Source organism: Convolutriloba macropyga, chromosome 3 (assembly GCF_964194025.1).
Source record: "Convolutriloba macropyga chromosome 3, txConMacr16.3, whole genome shotgun sequence".
NCBI lineage: Eukaryota > Metazoa > Xenacoelomorpha > Acoela > Convolutidae > Convolutriloba > Convolutriloba macropyga.
In genome coordinates, this window is record NC_134470.1 from 6,131,465 (window position 1) to 6,153,003 (window position 21,539).

Consider the following 21,539-nt stretch of genomic DNA (forward strand, 5'->3'; position numbering starts at 1 on the left):
TTACAGTTTCCAAAACTATCTGTAGTGCAAGATAGATTGAACATTATGGGTTTGTTTGGTTTTTGGCCAAATAACAGTTCATAAGGTGATAGATTCATAATGGTTCTAACTGGTGAATTGAACGCAAAGGGAAATACTTTTACTTTCTGTGACCACGTGTCATATAGCGAATCGAGGACTGTACGAAGAAATGTATTTAATTGACGATTACTGTTTTCAACGATTGCATTAGACCACGGTGCATATGGCGTGCGTGGTTTGAATTGTACATTATATGTACGGCAGAAATGTGCGAATTCGCCGTTAATATATTCATTTCCATTATCTCTTACCAAAATATCTGGTATTCCTTTTTTTTAATCCAGTGATCAAATAACACAGTGAGTGCATTTTTGGCGTCATTTTTGGTTGAAGGGTGAAGTACTACAAAGTGTGTGAAGGCGTCTACGATAACGTAAACGTAAGAGTTTTCATCTGAGGACAGTGAAATTGGACCTTTCGTGTCCATCGAAATACGGTGATTGAAGTATGGAGAAACTTCAAGGAATGGCTGTTGTGGCGCCATTAAAAGATTTGGCATGGATTTGCTGGTTTGGCAATTCAAGCAATCTTCTGTGAGTATTGCTATCCATGTTTTAATAATAGGGAAATAGTTAGTTTTAATTATTGTAGCATGTGTTTTTTCACGGCCGGGATGGCCTGAGAGATTATGTGAGTGTGCATTGTGGAATGTTGTTAAAAGCAAAGAGAGTGGTAGACCAATTTTTGGTGACTGTGTTTCTCTTATATAGTATAAGAGATTATTGGTTTCAATAATGCTGAGTTGTGAAAAACGTCTATAATAGTGTAGCAATCCTTTATTTGCACGAATTGTGAGTGAGGGAGTATAAGGAAGATTTTTATATTTTTTCCACAGAATTAATTGTCGGATTACTGGGTCTTGTTGTTGCGCTTCATATAGGAGAACGTCAATGATTTCTGTCTTTTCCTTGTAGAAAAAGTTATATATCCGTGGATATTTTGGTTTAAAATCATCCATACTTGGAAGTGAGAACTTAATAGTGTTTATTAGTTCTGCATAGTTTGGATCTTTTTTGAGTTGTGTATAAGGTTCTGTTTTATTGGTATTTAATGTAAAATCTGTATGTTGTATGATAGGGTAATTTTCAGGAGGAAAGTAAGTATTATGAACTTGTTGATTTCGTTTTTGGTGAATGTGTTCGAGTGGTTGTCCTTTTATGTTCGAGTGGTTGTCCGTGGTATGATACTGGAAAATAAAGATCATTTTCTAGATGAAATTTGAAATAGTTTTCTTTTATTTGTGAATAGATGGGAAAGTGCATTGGTTCTGTGTTAATGTTTGTTGACATTGAATTAGTATATTCTTTTGATACTGCGTAGTTACATGGTATTGGTTGTGTATTTAAGTTATGCGTCATGAAGAAATTAATAGGTTCTGGTATTTCTACTGTTCGAAGACGGTGTTCGTCTTCCGTTGTAGTCGTTAGTGAACGACTTAGTGAATCGGGAAGTGAAAGACTTTTACTTTCCATCCAAACTATGTGCAAGTTTGGAAATTTCATTATTATTAGTTGAAACTCATACACTCGGTGATTTGGTTTGTTCTTCTGAGTAAACAAAAAAGAATTGGTTTCTGATCTGTGTATAAAATAATTGGGTGTTTGGAGCCTTGTATTAGGAATTCATATTCAGACAGTGCGTAAATTATAGCTGAACATTCTCGGAGAATTGTTGAAAGGCTAAGTTCTGTGGTTGAAAATAGACGAGAGTTTGCTGCCACTAATTCCATCTTTCCAAATTGGTTTTTCTGGAGAACTGCCGCACCTATGCCATAATTTGAGGCATCACAAAGGATATAGAATGTTTTGTCTGAATTAGGTATTGCAAGACGGAGTGTTTCGTCTGTAAGTTCTTTTTTAACTCGATCAAATGTTTGTTGCAGTTCTGGAGTCCATTTAAAATCGGTTGTATCTCGGAGTTGGAGGTAAAAACGTCTTAAAATAACCTGTAAATTATAGATATATTTGGAAATAAAGGTGAGAAATCCAACATAATTTTGAATTTCTTTTTTATTTTTTGGTGGTTGTAGCTTTAAAAAGCCATCAATTTTAGATTTGAGTGGGTAAATGTGATTATTTTGTATTTGATGACATAAAAATTTTACCGAATCAAGAAAAAAGAAAGATTTATCGGGTGCAGCTTTTAGGTTTTCGTTTTCTAAAATTGCGTGGTATTCATTAAGTGTTTGTATTATTGTGTCTGTTGTAGTATCTTGTATGAAAACGTCATCAAGATATGTTATTATTTTGCTTTTGTTCTGATTAATGGTTTGGAAATACTACTCATAAAGGATGAAAAGGCTGCTGGGCCAACTGAAATACCATAAAATAATCTTTTAAAACACTATTGTTGGCCAGCTATTACAAAGTTTGTTAACCGCTGTGAGGGTTTGTCTAAGGGCCTTTGGTTGTATGCGCTATTCATGTCGGCTATAGAGAAGATAGGTCCTTTGATACGTGTGAGTATTGCCTGGATAGGTTTTATAGGCCAACTACATTTTGTCTCGTCAATCATTGTGTTTAATTGGCGAGAATCTAAAACAATTTTAAGTGATTCTCCTTTCTTAAGGATAATTACTGGGTTAATAAATGTATTTCCCGTTGTGAGGGAATCTGTATTTACTGGTGATGTGATATCAAAGTGTGTTAAAATGTCCAAAAGGTGTTGTACTTTGTCCTGCAATTGCAGTGGTATTCTAGTTGCTCGTTGTCTCTTGAAAACTGCTGTTGCTAATAAAGGGAGGTTTAGTTCTACCTTAACTTTGCCTACGTCGAATTTGGATTTTGCATAACATTGTTTAAACTGTATGAGAAGTTCTGCTAATTCTTGGAACTGTGTTTGTGTTGATTTTGTGTGCTCAAAATTAAACATGGTGAGAAATTCTTTATTGAGTTAAGCTAATTTCGCAACATCAAATGGTATATTGAATTTCTTTTGTTGATTTTTATTTTCCTGTTCTTGTTGTTTTGTGAGGTTGAGGCAGTAAAGTTTTTTAAGTGTTTCTGATGTTCCTTGTGTAAGGTAATTTGAATTGAAAGCGTCCATGAATTCTGTGAGTTCATTGACGCGATATTTGTCGGTTTGATAGTCATTAATTGAAACGTCTTGTGGTGCGAATTATACCTTCCATAAGAGTTAGCGGATGTGAAAGGGGGTTTTGTATTAGTATTTGTATAAATGATTGGTATGGATATTCAAGGTTATTTATATCCATTATGGAGAAAAACATAATTTTGTGGAGTGGTATAAATGAGAAATCGGACATATAAAGGAGAGTGCCATTAGCATATTTGTTTTTACATTCGTAAGCTGTTAGAGAATATGTTAAAATTCGGTGTTCTGCCGGTTGGAGATATAATGGTTTGTGTCCTATCACCGAAAATAATCATGAATAGTATGGAGGTGGTTTCATTGAAGAATCATAGTATTTGAGTGATTTCCATTCATTATCATCCTTCATCTGTAAAGTGTGCGATGAACATTTTATCGAATCTAAATATTTTTCTAAGAACGGTGTTCCAAGGACTTTAAGTTTAGTGTTTGTTACGTGAAAAGTAATTGTAAAAGATGTGTTTCGAAGTGTTTTATTCTCTGTTACATCCCGATACAATTTAAGTTTTATTGTTCCATTCGATTGTAATTTGGAGTTATTTGCTGCTGAGAGAACGAATGTAGATGCTTTCAGCTGTAATTTGTGGTATTCTTTAATTTCATTCCAGGTGTCATTATTTAAGATATTTAAAGTGGCACCAGAATCCAGTAAGAAATCTATCTCGAGGTGCGGTGGAGAGATTGTTTTTTCGGGATCTGTTGTTTGTGGTATGTACATTGTAAGTGGTACTACCCAAATACTGCTTTTAAAAGATGTAAAAAAGATGTATTCTTCTGTGAGAGTGTTTCATTCTTCCTGGCAATTAAAGTATTCGTCTTGTGTATCCTGATTCAGCTCTAGGAGCAAATCATTAAAGTGTTGTTCTAAAAAAGTTTCTTCCGAGACATTTTTTGTTGGGTTATTTTCTGTGTGGGACGTGGTGTTGTCCGTTTGTTCTTGATCTATTAGTGTATTAATGTAGTTCCGAACGTTTCTAAGGGGATTTCGTGAGAATGGTCGTCGTGGACGATTTCCATCTCTGTTACAATAGGGTGATTGTGGTCTAGAATTATTTGTATTTTTGTGGAAGTTTGTTTTTGGGTATGGTGAACCATTTCTGCTGGGTGGTTTAAAATTACTATTACCGTAATATGGTTTTGAGTTATTTTGCGGGTACTTATGTGGACTTCTGTGTCTTGAATTATTTCTGTCTCTGCTATTACTGCGATATGAGAATGGTAATGGTTTACCAGTCATATTGCTTGATGTGACTTGTCTATTCGGGAGATTTTGATTTCCTTTTATGGCTTGGTTAAACGTTTGTTTTTGAAAACTAGGTTTATCTAGTGGTTTTGTGTACCTTTTGTCAGGGCATGTAGAAATACTATGTCCTGAACGTGAGCAATTCTTACTAATATTTAGAAAAACTGGTTTTCCCTTAAAATTGGGATCGTTCGAGTACTTGTGTCGTACTACGTTTATACCATGTGCAATATCTTGTTCAATTATTTGTATATCTTCGACTGTAAGATTATCAATATCATAAGAGAGATTATTTATTGTTGGTGTGATTGTTGAATTTGGCATCAATTTGTGACGATCAATGTATGTGCGGGTAATATCTTCTTGGTGTATTTTTTCTACTAATTGTTCAAATGGAAGTTGTGGTTCCACTGCAGTTGATTTGTGGTTTGCGATCTTTTTTAATGCTATCCTAGCTAGTTGAGGATCAAGTGCTTTGACAAGCGCGTCATTCATCTGTGCATTCCTCATGTCTGGAGCGTTATTAACATATGCTTTTAGAGACATTTGTTCGATTCTAAGTGTTTTGATTTGTTCGCCTGAAGCGCGTGTTATGCTTTCAAACAATAATTTCGCTTGTGGTTGCGATTGCCGATTATCGAATGTTTTTTGAAACTCCCGGCAAAATGCTTGCCAGTTCTTTTTTATATCTAATGGTAGGTGTGGGTACCATTGTTGTGCCGGCCCTATTAAAGCCGTTTGGATCATGGCAATCCGTTTAAGGATCCAGGCTTCGTGAAATCGTGAATCAGTTTGCTCTGGTCCTGCTGTCATTGCCATATTTGCTGTGATAGCATTTACAAAATCTTCTGTAGTGTATGTAGGATCAGTACCATCGAACAGTCTTAGAGACTGTTACATGGGTACTGAGCCACCCAGGTAGGGATACATCATTGGTGCATTCCTGCGAACAACAGGTGATGGCGTTTGTGTAGAAGCCGCTTGTAAATAACACGGAGTTGGTGCATTTGTAGTTTGTTGTGTATTTTGTCTGTTTAGTTGTCAGATTATATTCACTAATTGTTGTGGAGTAATTTGAATATTTTGGTTAGGCCCTTGTGTGGGCTGAGCGGAGTTGTTTAAAATTACAGGTTGTGTATTGAAGTGTACTGATAAGCCGTGGTAAAGGCGTGTTTAGATTTGGTAGAGGTGGGATTGTACTGTTTAACGGATCTGAACTATGTGGTAATTCATTCGAATTTATCGGTTGTCTATTCTGGTGATTTTGATACAAGTGACTATCTGTAGAGGTTTTTATAGTTTGGTAATTGTTGTTATTGTTATTATTGTTATTGTTCTCTTCGAGATCAACTATTGTATTGACTGCATGTGATGAGAAAAGTGTTCCGTCATCAAGCAGGGTGGAATTAAAATCTGTTTCCGTGGTTTCATTCATTTTATTATCTGGTGGTTTGTTATGTACTATTGTATCCATATTTTCTGATGGCGAAGCTTCCAGGGAAGTATTTGTGTTCTCGGGAATATTTGTACAAGTGAACGGACGTGTTTCTGCGTTGTAGTTTGTAATTTCTATATTTTTGCGATTTAATGATATTTTCTGTATAGTTTCTGAAAGTATTTCTGTGATGTTTACAAAATTTTGTCGAAATCGATTTTTATCATAAATACATTGTAGTGTTTCTGGTAATTTAGGTATTATGTGTGGATATGCCTCAGCAACTTGTTGATTAGCTGTGAAAATGTGTCTTACTAGGCTTTTCCAGAATCTATGTATATACCAAGATAAAAGTGTGAGAGAATCAAGGAGGTCTTCTTCTGATAAATCTGCATCTGTTGCAGGGGTAATATATATTTCAAGGAGTTTGTTAAATCCTTCTATCTCTTGGCGAGCGATTTTATGAACGCTTTTTTTACGGGATTGTGATGCATTTGTGTTTAACGCCGGTGCAAGGCGTTTTAAAAACTCAAATGAAGCTTTTCTGAATAATGCCTCTCTTTCTAGAGGTTGTATTTCTGAGTATATTCCGTTAAGGAATTCAAAGAGTGTATCAGATAGTGGACTAAATAATGAATCGTATATTAAAGTGGTATTTTTATTTGTGAGTGGGTCGTAAATAAATAAAATTGAGCCTTCTGTGAGTTGTGCTCCGTGAATTTCTATCAAATTGAGAGAAAGGCGGTTCGTGAAACCTGTGATGCCTTCTCTGGTAAAGAAAGAAATGGTTGTTGTTCTAGTGCGAAATAGTGTGTTTTCAGTTGTTCTGCTGTGTTTAATAATATATTTAATTCATCTTGGTGTTGGTAGTGTCTGACTTCAAAGGGTGAGATTTCTGGTAATAAGCGTCGGTTCTGTTGTGTAAGAACTCCGAGTTGTAATTCTTCAGAGTGTGTCTGATAATTAGAGGAAGATTGTTCAGTGTGTTGGTCCATGATTGGTATTATTTTAATTTGAGGATTTTAGTCCTAGTTTTTGTGGGATGGTGTTTCCCTTTTTCTTATACTTTAGATAAAGAAGAATTAAGTAACTATTAAGTCTAATTCTAGGTTTTTTTCGGAGTAGAAAGAAGGGTGTTTTATGTGAGTAATTTTTACGGTTAGAGTTTGTTAACTCACTGGTCGCACCAGTTAAGGCAGACCCGATGTGGGCTCCTTTTACAGCCTTAAAGTATAAAGAGCTAAGGCTACTTATTTCTGCGCTCGAAGTAGACTTACCTATTTCTCTAAGACTAACCGACTCTGTAAAACACGAGAGGTGTTTAATGTTTATTACGGTGATTAATACAAGTAGAACCGGAGTCAAAGGTATACACATGGTGTATCTAACTAAACTAATAGACTGACTATAGCAAGTTCAGTTCTCTCTATTTAAAAGAGAATAGTGTCTTCTCAGTCTCTGATTGGCTGAAGGTGTACGTTCAGTATTCCTACTGCTACAAGACCTGTGCAACTCGGCATCCAAAATAGATGCTCTTAGCAAAGAAAGTCAAGGCAGTCACCGCAACTCATTTCCCACTATCTTACAATTTTTCGTCGGTATCGTCGTTTTTCTTCGATATAAACATAAGTAAGGCAATTTCTTACGTTTGAAACCGAATTTACCAAATCTGTCTAAACCGAACATACCGAAGCTTTCTTACGTTCCAGAACGAACATACCGACAACTTCTTACATTTGAAACCAAACATACCGAATAAAACGAACATACCGAACATTTCTTGCGTCGTTGTTGTTCGGTCTTCTCAACTAGGGTATGCTATTATTAATTTATCTCGAATTTGAAAAACAAAGGTGCAATAGTGTGAACTGATGGTACAGTTGTATAACTCCCCCGCCCGCCCCGTATATTAGAACTTTATGATTTAGGTCATAATGGGAACGGTCGCCAGATCAATTTTTGACGTTTTTCCGACCTATTTATGATGTTTCCCCGGCATTTTGACGTTTTTTTCCGGCAATTTTTGATGTTTTTCCGGCCATTTTTATCATTTTTCGGACCAAGTTTTGACGTTTCTCGTATCTACTGTTGACGTTTTTCGAACCCCTTTTTTGGACATTTTTCCCGTTATTTTTGACGTTTTTTGGCTAATTTCAACGTTTTTTTTTGCGGATTTGATGCCAGTCTGGCAAGTAAAAGTCATCATTGCGCAAGTATGACAGTTGTAAAATCAGTATGAATGCACGTCTGGTCTGCAAAAAATTGACATAAATCAGTGCATGAGTCACTGTTGATAATGAATTGCATTTAGACGTGCCCACTGAAATAATATTTGTCGTCTGCAGTTTTACATTTTTTCCATTAACTTATAAGTCTATTTATAAATTAGTTCATAGGTTGCAAACAGTTTATAAAATAATCAAAAAAAATGCAAATTTGTTACAAATTAATGCAAGAATTACGCAACTTTTTATAAACAAGTTATAAATATAATGCATCTTTTTGCAAAATTTTAATAAATTATTTATAAATTTTTACAATATATGGATTAAATTTTGACTGGGGCTCATTCGTACTTGGAGTTCGATACGGGATAGTATAGTAGTAGATAAACTAACATTCCTGCCAGCATCATGGCAATAGTGCACATAGTGGCCACCGATCCACAAAAGTTCACCACCTCCATGCTTTGCTCATAGAACCTATAACTCAAAAACAAAAGAAAACATGTAATAAAAAAACGACGGATCTTTGTGCCCTCCTCCCCCCCCCCAACTATGTGAACTATGTGGTAATTCATTCGAATTTATCGGTTGTCTATTCTGGTGATTTTGATACAAGTGACTATCTGTAGAGGTTTTTATAGTTTGGTAATTGTTGTTATTGTTATTATTGTTATTGTTCTCTTCGAGATCAACTATTGTATTGACTGCATGTGATGAGAAAAATGTTCCGTCATCAAGCAGGGTGGAATTAAAATCTGTTTCCGTGGTTTCATTCATTTTATTATCTGGTGGTTTGTTATGTACTGTTGTATCCATATTTTCTGATGGCGAAGCTTCCAGGGAAGTATTTGTGTTCTCGGGAATATTTGTACAAGTGAACGGACGTGTTTCTGCGTTGTAGTTTGTAATTTCTATATTTTTGCGATTCAATGATATTTTCTGTATAGTTTCTGAAAGTATTTCTGTGATGTTTACAAAATTTTGTCGAAATCGATTTTTATCATAAATACATTGTAGTGTTTCTGGTAATTTAGGTATTATGTGTGGATATGCCTCAGCAATTTGTTGATTAGCTGTGAAAATGTGTCTTACTAGGCTTTTCCAGAATCTATGTATATACCAAGATAAAAGTGTGAGAGAATCAAGGAGGTCTTCTTCTGATAAATCTGCATCTGTTGCAGGGGTAATATATATTTCAAGGAGTTTGTTAAATCCTTCTATCTCTTGGCGAGCGATTTTATGAACGCTTTTTTTACGGGATTGTGATGCATTTGTGTTTAACGCCGGTGCAAGGCGTTTTAAAAACTCAAATGAAGCTTTTCTGAATAATGCCTCTCTTTCTAGAGGTTGTATTTCTGAGTATATTCCGTTAAGGAATTCAAAGAGTGTATCAGATAGTGGACTAAATAATGAATCGTATATTAAAGTGGTATTTTTATTTGTGAGTGGGTCGTAAATAAATAAAATTGAGCCTTCTGTGAGTTGTGCTCCGTGAATTTCTATCAAATTGAGAGAAAGGCGGTTCGTGAAACCTGTGATGCCTTCTCTGGTAAAGAAAGAAATGGTTGTTGTTCTAGTGCGAAATAGTGTGTTTTCAGTTGTTCTGCTGTGTTTAATAATATATTTAATTCATCTTGGTGTTGGTAGTGTCTGACTTCAAAGGGTGAGATTTCTGGTAATAAGCGTCGGTTCTGTTGTGTAAGAACTCCGAGTTGTAATTCTTCAGAGTGTGTCTGATAATTAGAGGAAGATTGTTCAGTGTGTTGGTCCATGATTGGTATTATTTTAATTTGAGGATTTTAGTCCTAGTTTTTGTGGGATGGTGTTTCCCTTTTTCTTATACTTTAGATAAAGAAGAATTAAGTAACTATTAAGTCTAATTCTAGGTTTTTTTCGGAGTAGAAAGAAGGGTGTTTTATGTGAGTAATTTTTACGGTTAGAGTTTGTTAACTCACTGGTCGCACCAGTTAAGGCAGACCCGATGTGGGCTCCTTTTACAGCCTTAAAGTATAAAGAGCTAAGGCTACTTATTTCTGCGCTCGAAGTAGACTTACCTATTTCTCTAAGACTAACCGACTCTGTAAAACACGAGAGGTGTTTAATGTTTATTACGGTGATTAATACAAGTAGCACCGGAGTCAAAGGTATACACATGGTGTATCTAACTAAACTAATAGACTGACTATAGCAAGTTCAGTTCTCTCTATTTAAAAGAGAATAGTGTCTTCTCAGTCTCTGATTGGCTGAAGGTGTACGTTCAGTATTCCTACTGCTACAAGACCTGTGCAACTCGGCATCCAAAATAGATGCTCTTTGCAAAGAAAGTCAAGGCAGTCACCGCAACTCATTTCCCACTATCTTACAATTTTTCGTCGGTATCGTCGTTTTTCTTCGATATAAACATAAGTAAGGCAATTTCTTACGTTTGAAACCGAATTTACCGAATCTGTCTAAACCGAACATACCGAAGCTTTCTTACGTTCCAGACCGAACATACCGACAACTTCTTACATTTGAAACCGAACATACCGATTAAAACGAACATACCGAACATTTCTTGCGTCGTTCTTGTTCGGTCTTCTCAACTAAGGTATGCTATTATTAATTTATCTCGATTTTGAAAAACAAAGGTCCAATAGTGTGAACTGATGGTACAGTTGTATAACTCCCCCGCCCGCCCCGTATATAAAAACTTTATGATTTAGGTCATAATGGGAACGGTCGCCAGATCAATTTTTGACGTTTTTCCGACCTATTTATGATGTTTTCCCCGGCATTTTGACGTTTTTTTTTTGGCAATTTTTGATGTTTTTCCGGCCATTTTTATCATTTTTCGGACCAAGTTTTGGCGTTTCTCGGATCTACTGTTGACGTTTTTCGAACCCGTTTTTTGGACATTTTTCCGGTTATTTTTGACGTTTTTTGGCTAATTTTAACGTTTTTTTGCGGATTTGATGCCAGTCTGGCAAGTAAAAGTCATCATTGCGCAAGTATGACAGTTGTAAAATCAGTATGAATGCACGTCTGGTCTGCAAAAAATTGACATAAATCAGTGCATGAGTCACTATTGATAACGAATTGCATTTAGACGTGCCCACTGAAATAATATTTATCGTCTGCAGTTTTACATTTTTTCCATTAATTTATAAGTCTATTTACAAATTAGCTCATAGGTTGCAAACAGTTTATAAAATAATCCAAAAAGTTGCAAATTTGTTACAAATTAATGCAAGAATTACGCAACTTTTTATAAACAAGTTATAAATATAATGCATCTTTTTGCCAAATTTTTATAAATTATTTATAAGTTTTTATAATATATGGATTAAATTTTGACTGGGGCTGATTCGTTTTTGGAGTTCGATACGGGATAGTATAGTAGTAGATAAACTAACAGTCCTGCCAGCATCATGGCAATAGTGCACAGTGTGGCCACCGATCCACAAAAGTTCACCATCTCCATGCTTTGCTCATAGAACCTATAACTCAAAAACAAAAGAAAACATGTAAAAAAACGACGGATCTTTGTGCCCTCCCCCCCCTCCCCCCAGTACGATATGTCCACCCCAGTTACACAGCACGTTCCATTACATAGTAAATTAGTATGTAAAGATATTGGACGTGCGTCTGGGTGGTGCAAATAATATGCGCCCACTAAGCTGGGGGGGGGGGCACAAACGGAAAAGATCCAAAACGACAATAGCAGTTTCGTATCTTAGTCTCACATTTGTTGTTCGTCGTCGAATGATATCCCATTAATGAAAGTCTACAGTACTGAGACTTCTATGTCGTATATCAGTTCTGCTGGTTTACTGGTTAATAAAAGTTGCTTTCATAAAATCATACAACTGTCAAGTCTTGATATGCGGCCATTTTACTGTTAATCTTTTGCAAAAAACTGTACACTACAGCCAAGTTCCGGACATTTTTTTTGCAAACTAACAGTTATTTGCATGAATATTGAATAATTTTGCTATAAAAAAATAGAGTTTGATTAGTATTTTCAAAATTTCAGTACTCACTGCCTCCTGTATAAGAAAATTTTCTTTTTCCTCTCTATTTAAGCATGATTCTTAATCAACCCTTCAAATAATAGCATCGTTAGCTATAACTTATATAATATATCTTGATAGCGCCTCATGATTGAAAACCTGAAACAATGTCTGCTTTAGCAATAGACTATGTTTTTCTTGCGACACTTTGTCCGCTACAATTGCAATAAGATGAAGAATAGCGAGACAGGAGTGGCGCAAAAAGATTGTCAAAACAATTTCACGGTATTTTCCATTTTTGCCCCCCCCCGCTTAGTGAGTGCATATTATTTGCACCCCCAGACGCACGTACCATATTTTTACCTGATGATTTACTATGCAAAGGCACCCCAGGTTGAGGTGCCATCCGGAAGTGACCCCTGATCAGACCGTGCCAGACGAAAGTTACCTCTGATCAGACCCTCCCAGACCAAAGGAACCTCTGATCAGACTAAAGTGCGCTCGAAACACCGTGTGCGCTCAAAGTGCGCTCGAAACTGTCTCTGATCAGACCTTACCAGACCGAAAGGACCTCTGATCAGACCAAAATCAGACCATTGTCCAGACGATTGTGCAACCATGGCCCAGACCAAACCCAGACCATCGTCCAGACGATTGTGCGCTCAAAATCACTTCTGATCAGACTATTGTGCGCTCAAAAGTTACTCCTGATCAGACTATTGTGCGCTCGAAATCACCTAACAGCACGAATTTTGTTATAATACATTCATTTCATAAAAATTGATGTTTGCTTTATCAAATTCATCTAAAGAAAAGACAATTTTAAAAGTCTTATTGCTAAAGAAAAGAAAACCGAACTGCTGAGAAAAAAAATATTCAGTATCAATTAGTGCATATTTCGAAATCCGTGGATGATTTTAGACAGCTTTCCATATAAAACATCGTATTCTACAGTTAAACAAAGTTTCGTTGTAAGGAGACTGGCATGTTCTATCAGCTGGACCCCTTTCGTTCTGATCAAAGACATCATACTCTAGATGTGTCTGTGGTCAGAAGGCTGCTTTTTGTTGCCGCTTGGCAGAGCTAACATCGCTCCGTAAAATACAACAAAAAAAATCAAAAACAAAAATTCCCTCTCGAAATGGTCTCTGATCAGACTAATGTGCGCTTGAATCCGCCTCTGATCATACCATTTCCATCCTGAAGTGACCTCTGATCATACCATACCCAGACCGAAGTGACCTCTGATCATACCATACCCAGACCGAAGTGACCTCTGATCATACCATCCCCAGACCGAAGTGACCTCTGATCATACCATCCCCAGACAGAAGTGACCTCTGATCATACCATCCCCAGACCGAAGTGACCTCTGATCATACTATTGTGCGCTCGAACCAAATCCCAGACCCTGTAATTTTGGTCTGAAAACACACCGTGTGCGTTGGACTTGGTCTGATCATAGGTCACTTCCGGATGGCACCTCAACCTGGGACCTGCTCTGTAACTTGAGGGGGGGGGGGGACATAACGTACTGAGGGCACAAACGAAAAAGGGCACAAATGAAATCCCAATTTCATTATGTTGTTATGCAATTTTCAATGAGCAATTTATGAAACTGTTGTAAAATTGCAATGAGACTTGATTGAAAGTATTACCACACGGTGGTGATCGCCCTCTCGAAGATACTCAACAATACGGCGACGCCTTGTTGTTTGATAAGATCCCGATGGAGATCCACGAGAGATCCGTTCTTATAAGAGCATCATTGCTGGGCAGTTATAATATCTGTCCTAATCCCCAAATCTCATCTCCGTGTTATTAATATTGGTGGCATGATGGTCGAGATGTAATGTGTGTGATTCATACGCGAACGAATGAGAGTTCAATCCCCTGCCTGCGTGAAATGTCTCTATGAGGATGAGCTCAAATTTAACCATTGATTCAGCTTGACCATAGCCTGACCAATGTTGGCTGCAATGATGCTACTATGCGAAAGTTTCAGAGGCAAAAAAGTGGCCAAAATCACTAAAAAAAAGCAATGCTGCGCATGAAAATATACAGTATGAAATATGGGGAATAATGAGACAAAGGGCAGCAGAGAACAGAACACTGTGGCCTAATACTGTTACGCTACGATTACGCAGAAACCACAAATAAAATTGGTTTTTGTTAGATAATTTTTCCCAAGTATACCCGCCGTTGTTACACAGCTGACTATCATTTTGTTTGCGTTAAAATTGCGACTTGGTTAGAGAACAACAGAAACTTGTAGCAGCAAAAAACTAGACCAGCAAAAATTCGTAGCTCGTTTCAACACATCTACATTAAAATTACATATACGCGTTCTCGAAGTGTCGTAAATACAATGTCTTAAAAGTTATAAAAGTTTCTGAATTGAGGGTAATTTGTCAAAAAATGTCACGAATGATCTTCAAATTTTCACGACTAAGGAGAATGGGTCTTTTTATTATCTTTTCATCTTATGAATGATGAAATATTATCTCGTTCGTATTATCATTTCATATGAATGATAAGACTACCGTGTTGTCTGCTTAGTTTTTGTCACCATGCGTCAATTTTAATGCCACATCTGCGCCAGAACCACACCTCCAGCGACTTTTTGCAGCTTTTACTTCTGTCGTGACCGCTTTAGTACATAGTTGTGCTTAAAATTAAACTCCATTACGATGCAGAGGTATACCCAAATCGTCACGGGCAGATATGCCCGATGCTTGTATCTCGTGTTCGTTTTTACTATGTTAATACAATGAAAGTGGAACAATATTGCGGAAAATAGCTAATTTAGCAAAAACCGGCAAAATGGAAGGGAATATATAGTATCACGTGTTCGCATCCCGTGTTAATATGTATATTAATACAATGGCGGAACCCCTTTTGCGAAAAGTAAGATACAAAGGATGTCCCCTAATTTCGTTCATTGTATCTATTTAATTTTCGAGCCAATTTCACTAAGGTAGAAATTTTGGGGTATACCTCTGCATCGTAAAGTCATTTTCAGTCAATTTTGCAACTTTTAATTCTTTCACCAAATATACATCAAATCAAATTCCGCCGGCACTTACTTGTCTACCAGGATCATATGAGAAGTTTTTGATCCCAAAAGTGTCAGATTTTATAATATTCTGAAATCACGCCCAATGCCGTGAAAAACGATTACCAATAACTTCAAGTCCGGACAGCTTTTTTTGACAATTGCCCAATGTCAACAGGGTTGTGATTGATACAAAAAAATTGAGGGACAAATAATGGTCCCAAAACGTCGGGAGTAAAGCCCCCATTAGGATTAAATACTAAACACATTGTCAAATATGAACGTGATTGAAAATCTTTCAAAGCAAAATGTTCATCTAACTTTTGGCACAATACGTTGATTTTGTTCGCAAAGATAAAAAGAACAAGGACAGTAAGCAAACTTAACCATAATAAACTTCAACCGTAACAAAAGAAGCCTTTTTAATTTCAGCTATGCCAAATACATAGAGATTCCTTCCACATGAGCCTCCATTACCCGGGTTGAGGTTTGAAAGTGAATTTTCGTAAGAAATGCAGTGAAATGCGGTGAAAAAAAATTTTCACCGCGTAATTCTTACATCTTTTTGCGGTGAATGCGGTGAATCGCGGTGAAATATTTATCTTCACCGCGTTCTCAGTATTCCTATAAAAATAAGCTTCCTTGCACGGGTTTGAACCTTTTACCTCCCTCATGCCCTCAACTTCTCAGTCCACTGCGCCAACTGTCTCATAATTTTTTGGTATTTCTTGTGAATTTAAATCAGATTCAGTAAACGTTAGAAAGCCAATGCGGTGAATTTTTGTAAGGAAAGAGGTGAATTTCGCGGTGAATTTTTGTAAGGAATACGGTGAAATGCGGTGAATTATTTTTTTTCACCGCGTTCACCGCAATCACCGCATTTCTTACATTAATTTACCACAAAAGTTGATGCGGTGAATTTTGGTAAGAAATGCGGTGAATTTCGCGGTGAATTTTTGTAAGAAATTTGTTGAAATATTTTTTTTTCACCGCAATCACCACATTTCTTACAAAAATTCACCGCATTTATTATTTTTTCCGTATTTTACAAAAAAATCGTTTCTTTTTTGCTGAGTTATATTCGCTGGAGCCTATTTGCTTAAAAGATTCGACAATCAGTTTTCCGTATGTTGCATTAAGACCATTTTAAGAATATTAACATCGTTAGCATAGTTTGGAACATAGTTTGAAATTTACTTGAACTCTGGAGTTAGTAATTTCTTTTGAAAAAAGGTCAACTGCAAAAGGCCTGAGGTTATTTGAATATCTGCTCTAACATATATAGAGACTCAGTTTGTAAAATTTTAGATTTGTTTTGCTAACAATTCAGAACGAGTCAAAAGTGAGTTTTTTTGGTGCTAGCAAAAATGGTGACCATTTGAAAAAGGTTGTTCATTAAAATTTTATTGTAAAAGAAGTAGCAAAAAACGATGACTTTTTACAAATTCTCTTAAGGGGCATGAAGTTGTCTTAGACAACTAAAATTTTTCAATCGTATCCACTCACTTTGTTGTTAATTGAAAAACAATCCATATGAACATGTGTGACAGTTTGCAGTGGCAACTGATCTCTTTTAATTAAATTTGTAATTTTTACTCAGTTAAGGATCAAAACGTTTTTCAGACCAATTTTCTACTAACTTTTAAATGAGTAAATAACTTATCTCTTAAATAGTTGTCTTAACTTACATGGCCAAATTGTGACTGAAAACCTCTCATGTCTCAGCTATAATTTTTTTTGAGAAAAACTAACTTGATCCAATTCCACATGTGTAATTACCTTATTTACAAAATACGAGTTGCTGTATAGCTAGTTGATAGATAATAAATATAGCATGTGTGACTTAAAATTAATTTTTTTGCCTTCTGATCAGTGCGGACTTTCCTTAACCAAAACGTTCATTTCCTTGGAGTGTTACTGATCAAGATTTAAATTCGTTCCGAGAAAAGCCAATAAATGAAAACAAATAGCTAAAATTCAGAGGGCAAGTAAGTAAGGGCAAAATTTAGACACATGTTAGTCATAAAAAGTTTTTTTTCGTACGTGTCTTCAGTGCACTTTTTTGGGACTTAAGAGTAGGTAAGAACAAAAGTTAGAACAATCTTAGTGCCCAGAAATGAGGGCGCTAGCACCCGAATGCCGGACACGAGGAGCGAGGAGGTCTAAGATTTTGTTCTAACGTACTTAGAGAACGAAATGTTACGAAAATGTTTAATTTTATTTGAAAGTTGATTTAAGAGTAAAATTTCGCTGTTTAGTAGATGAAAAGATTTCTTCTTAAGAGGAGTTAAAATAAACCAAACTTCTCCGTCTCCAATAACGAAGCATCTGATTTTTTTAGGAGTTCGATTCAAGTGTCAAAAGTTAGATTGAAAGATCGAACTTAGCCTTAAACAAGTGAAAAACTGTTTTTTGTCCAGAATTTTGTTCCTAATGGGATACTAAGTTTAGGACGAGAAAATTAGATTTTTACTTCATTAAGTCTTTCATCAAATCAATCTTTCAAACTAATTGACCGATGAAGTTGTACCTTGGGTTTTCTAATCACAAAGTGATTGTGATTTGAAATTATTTCCCTAGAGGTTTTGCATTTGTTATGTATCAGCGTTTTCATGCCCAGAATGGGGTGGGGGTTGGAAACAGAACGGATCCGCGGTTTTAGTGAATCGATTCTTTTTTATTAGTTTTAGTATTGAAAACATTGAACGTGAAGTTAAAGCAAGAATCCAATATCAAAGAGCCTCTATATAATCTCGCTTTTTGTAAAAAAAAATAACATTTTTAGCTCTAGAATTCGCATATTATAAATCATTTCATAATTTTACATGACTACCACCATGTATGTCATTATATCACCGGATTTAATATCTTTCGACCCCCAGTTTTTTTTTCTTTGTTACACATTATGAGTTGTAATTTAGCGACTGCACGTCCAGCTGTGGATGTGAAAGTTGCATGCCCAACAATACAAGAAATTACACCGAGGCTTTTTTCTCTTCTCTCAATTATAGCTCGTGCAAAAACTGATTGGTCTATTAAGTTGCGTAAAACGTAAATCGAAAAAACCGTTAACGTTTTTTTTGTCGGAATACGGCGTCCACCTATAAAAACATTTGCATAGTCTGGTCACGACCAAAAAACCATTGTCAGTGCAAAAACAAAAACTGATGAATGAATTTTCATTAAGAGGTGGATTGAGGAAAGAGTTACGGTCAATAGGAGTTTGTATTTTTTTTGGGGGGGGGGTTTCACCCAGAGTGAGCTTCAGAGAATCAGCACAATCATTGCAATTTAATTTTGAACGCAAACAAAACTGATCAAAGTACTGATATTGTTATTTTGAGTACTTACATTTCTCAGACACCAGTAACAGTAACAAATTATCAGAACGAATGGATAATAAAGAGACAGACTTTCATAATTTCAAACGATTTCAATATAGTTATGAAAATAATTAATGGCTTCTAGTCATATCGACATATTTAGTTCAGTTTGCTATGTCAGAACGAAGCTCAGATTATATTAGCAGAACGTAATAAAACATCATCATAATGGTTTGTATGATAGAAGAGTACAGTTCGCGATTACAGTATGATAAAAAAATTGAATGCGTACTAAATCGCGTCAGTCACTGCACTAAAAAACAAGTATTCAGATTATTCACACATAATTTTTCAACGCAAAATTTACAGCATGGCATCAAAACAATTATATTCTCTTGTGTTGGTTAAAAAAACTGCAAGCGTTTTTCAACTGGACAATTTTAGTGTGATTTTTTAATAAAGAACTGCGTAAATAGTAGTTATATATATTCAGTTTAACTCATGGATGCTACACTTGTTGAACATTATTTTAAATTGCTCATTTAATACCAGGTTGAAGATGTAGATCAAAGTGAACTATGATCAACCTCAAATCGAAATGGTTGTTTGTGACAAAATTGCCCAATCTCCATAACAGTGTTCTGTGTGCGCTTTCGTCCATACAATTGTCTGGACAAGGAATTATCAGCGGTTATTTTGGCCTGAAGAAGGACTAATTAGAGGTCATTTTGGTCTGAAAGTCTAGTCTGATCAGAACACTGATCAGAGTTGATATCGAGTGCAGAATTGAAATGCCATATTTTTTCACTACATGGGCAAAATTCAGTACGATTAAGAAAGAAATCAGCTAGATAGACGATAGACTGCTATGATGATTTGAGTGTTAATGTATTCAAAGATTATTTACAATGATTTAATCAAACAATTACCCGGTCATATATTTTTCCAGGCTGTCAAATTTCATCCACGATCATTTTTGTTTGAGTTCCGTTCACTCGAATAAAAACATAGGCGCCAAACAGATCATTTTTTTGTGTTAAAGGCGCATGAATCTCTCCACTGTTGTACAAAATGTGTCTGGTAAAAGTGCCAGTAATGAAAATTTTTTGTTCTAAACTAGTTCAAAAAATTTCGCGCCGTGTTATCTGAATGATCAACATAGTTTTTGAGCGATAACCATGAGGCTATACCTGTGATTATTATTATTATTATAGTTCAAACGAATATTTGAAAAAATCGGGCAGTTTCAAATAAGGCGTTTTTATTGCTGTGAATTAGTAGAATAGATTTTTTGACAATATATTGAAAAGGTTGATTTCAGCTAAGTTTTACAGAACAATAACGATATGAATAGTTGCGAATAAAAGCCAAGAGAAAATTTTTTAGTTGTTAGCAATGTATATTTGAAATCTGCATGCAAATTTTCAATTTCTACTCTAAAGAAATTTGAGTTTGGTTCCATTCGTTGAAACAAAGTTATATCCGGATTTTCTCAACAAATACTAAATATTTATAAATTTTTTGATGTCAGAAAGAGGATTATAAGATTTTGATGATCCCGAACATAGTAGAACACTGTTATACAATTATACAACTGTGTGAATATATCAAAAATGATGTTAACTTTGCAAGTGATGCTAGGAATTGAACATAAAAAAGAACAAGAGGTCCGGTAATGTGAAATCGCTCCTAAGGTTCCGACATCGCTCATCCACAATTTTGGCATAATTCTCTACCAAATGAGGAACAGACAGAAAATCACCAAAAATTCAAGTACCATTCAAAAAATTGGTGTATGAACAAAAAAAAAGCCTCCAAATCAAATAACTCACTGGAGTCAAAAATGACGTACTAGATTTAAAAGATCTGCAAGCCAAGACTAATAGCAGAATCAAACGACAACAACAAACAGTAATTACATCAAAAACTTTATGATCATTTAAAAAGAGAACTTGAACAACAAAGTTAATATAGCGTCAGACAAAACAAAAACCAAAAAAATTGTACTTCACTAGAAAAGATATGGGACCAGTCCATAATAGGGCTTGGTAACAATTAGACAAAAAAGTACAAAAACGCTAAATTTAAAAAAAATAGTTCATGTTTTATTAAAAACAATTATCTTCAAAGCAATTAAAACCATTATGAATCAACTGAAAACATCCCACAGGTTTACGATCATGTATGTTTTTCTATGAGGGCGTTAAGACCTGTCATCATTGTGTTTTTATGCAGTTATAAAAAGCACAACAAATTGTTGACAACAAACAAAATTCAATTAAAATTTGCCAGAAAACGCTGTCGAAGAGGAAAAACTATATTTTGTCCAAGAAAAGAGGTTCAGTTAAGCCTTCTTCGAACACCACTAATGTGTTATGTGACCTCTTTTCAATGAGACTGTGTAAGAAGAAGAAGACAAAAGAAAAAACTGCAAAATTAAGTAAAACTTTTGCATTTTTTGAAAAAACATAATTTCCAAGTTCATGAAAGCCATTAGCTCCAAAAAGAAAAATCTAAAAAGGTTTGTCTATTTGTTCAAAAGAAGCCCATGAAACCTTTAATTATCCAGAATACATCGAAACTCTACAAAAAGAATGTCAAATATGACAGAAAGCAAAAATTAATTTACTTTTTTTTGTGATGAACTCGTGCCGCAGCCAGTAAAGCCATAACGAATTCTTTTAAAAAATTATATTTCATGACAAAAAATCCTTGCGAATCTTTCTTTTGAAGCCAAAAATGTCATATATGAACTGTAATTATTGATTCTAAGAAAAAAAAGACAATAAAGGAAAAATTGCGAAGTTAAAAGGTGCTTTTTAAAAAAAGTTGTTTTCAAAGTCATGAAAGATATTGACTAAAATTAGAATATAGTTGGAAAACTTGATTGAGCTTTTCAAACCTAAATAAATTTTTCCTGTATGATTGCTTTTTTTGCGTTCTGAAAAACTAACTGATAATCCAGAAATTGTTCAACCTAACATGGGCTTGATAAAGTGAAAAAAGTGCCAGAATACAAATGAACACATTTTATTTCTTACTGCAGGCTGTAAAATTTTCAATAGAAAACAAGG

General features: G+C 35.3%; 1 protein-coding gene across 1 annotated transcript in view; it reads right to left on the bottom strand.

Moving 5' to 3' along the window:
- The window catches only part of LOC142335942 (sugar transporter SWEET1-like), a 95,877-nt gene extending 77,007 nt beyond the window's left edge, over positions 1-18,870 (bottom strand). The window contains exons 1-2 of the mRNA XM_075384348.1: positions 18,494-18,870; positions 11,491-11,574 (exon numbers count right to left, since the gene is read on the bottom strand). Of these exons, the coding sequence (XP_075240463.1) occupies positions 11,491-11,574; positions 18,494-18,495 (86 nt within the window). The 5' untranslated portion in view covers positions 18,496-18,870. The remainder of the gene's footprint in view (positions 1-11,490; positions 11,575-18,493) is intronic.
- Positions 18,871-21,539: the final 2,669 nt, after the last annotated feature.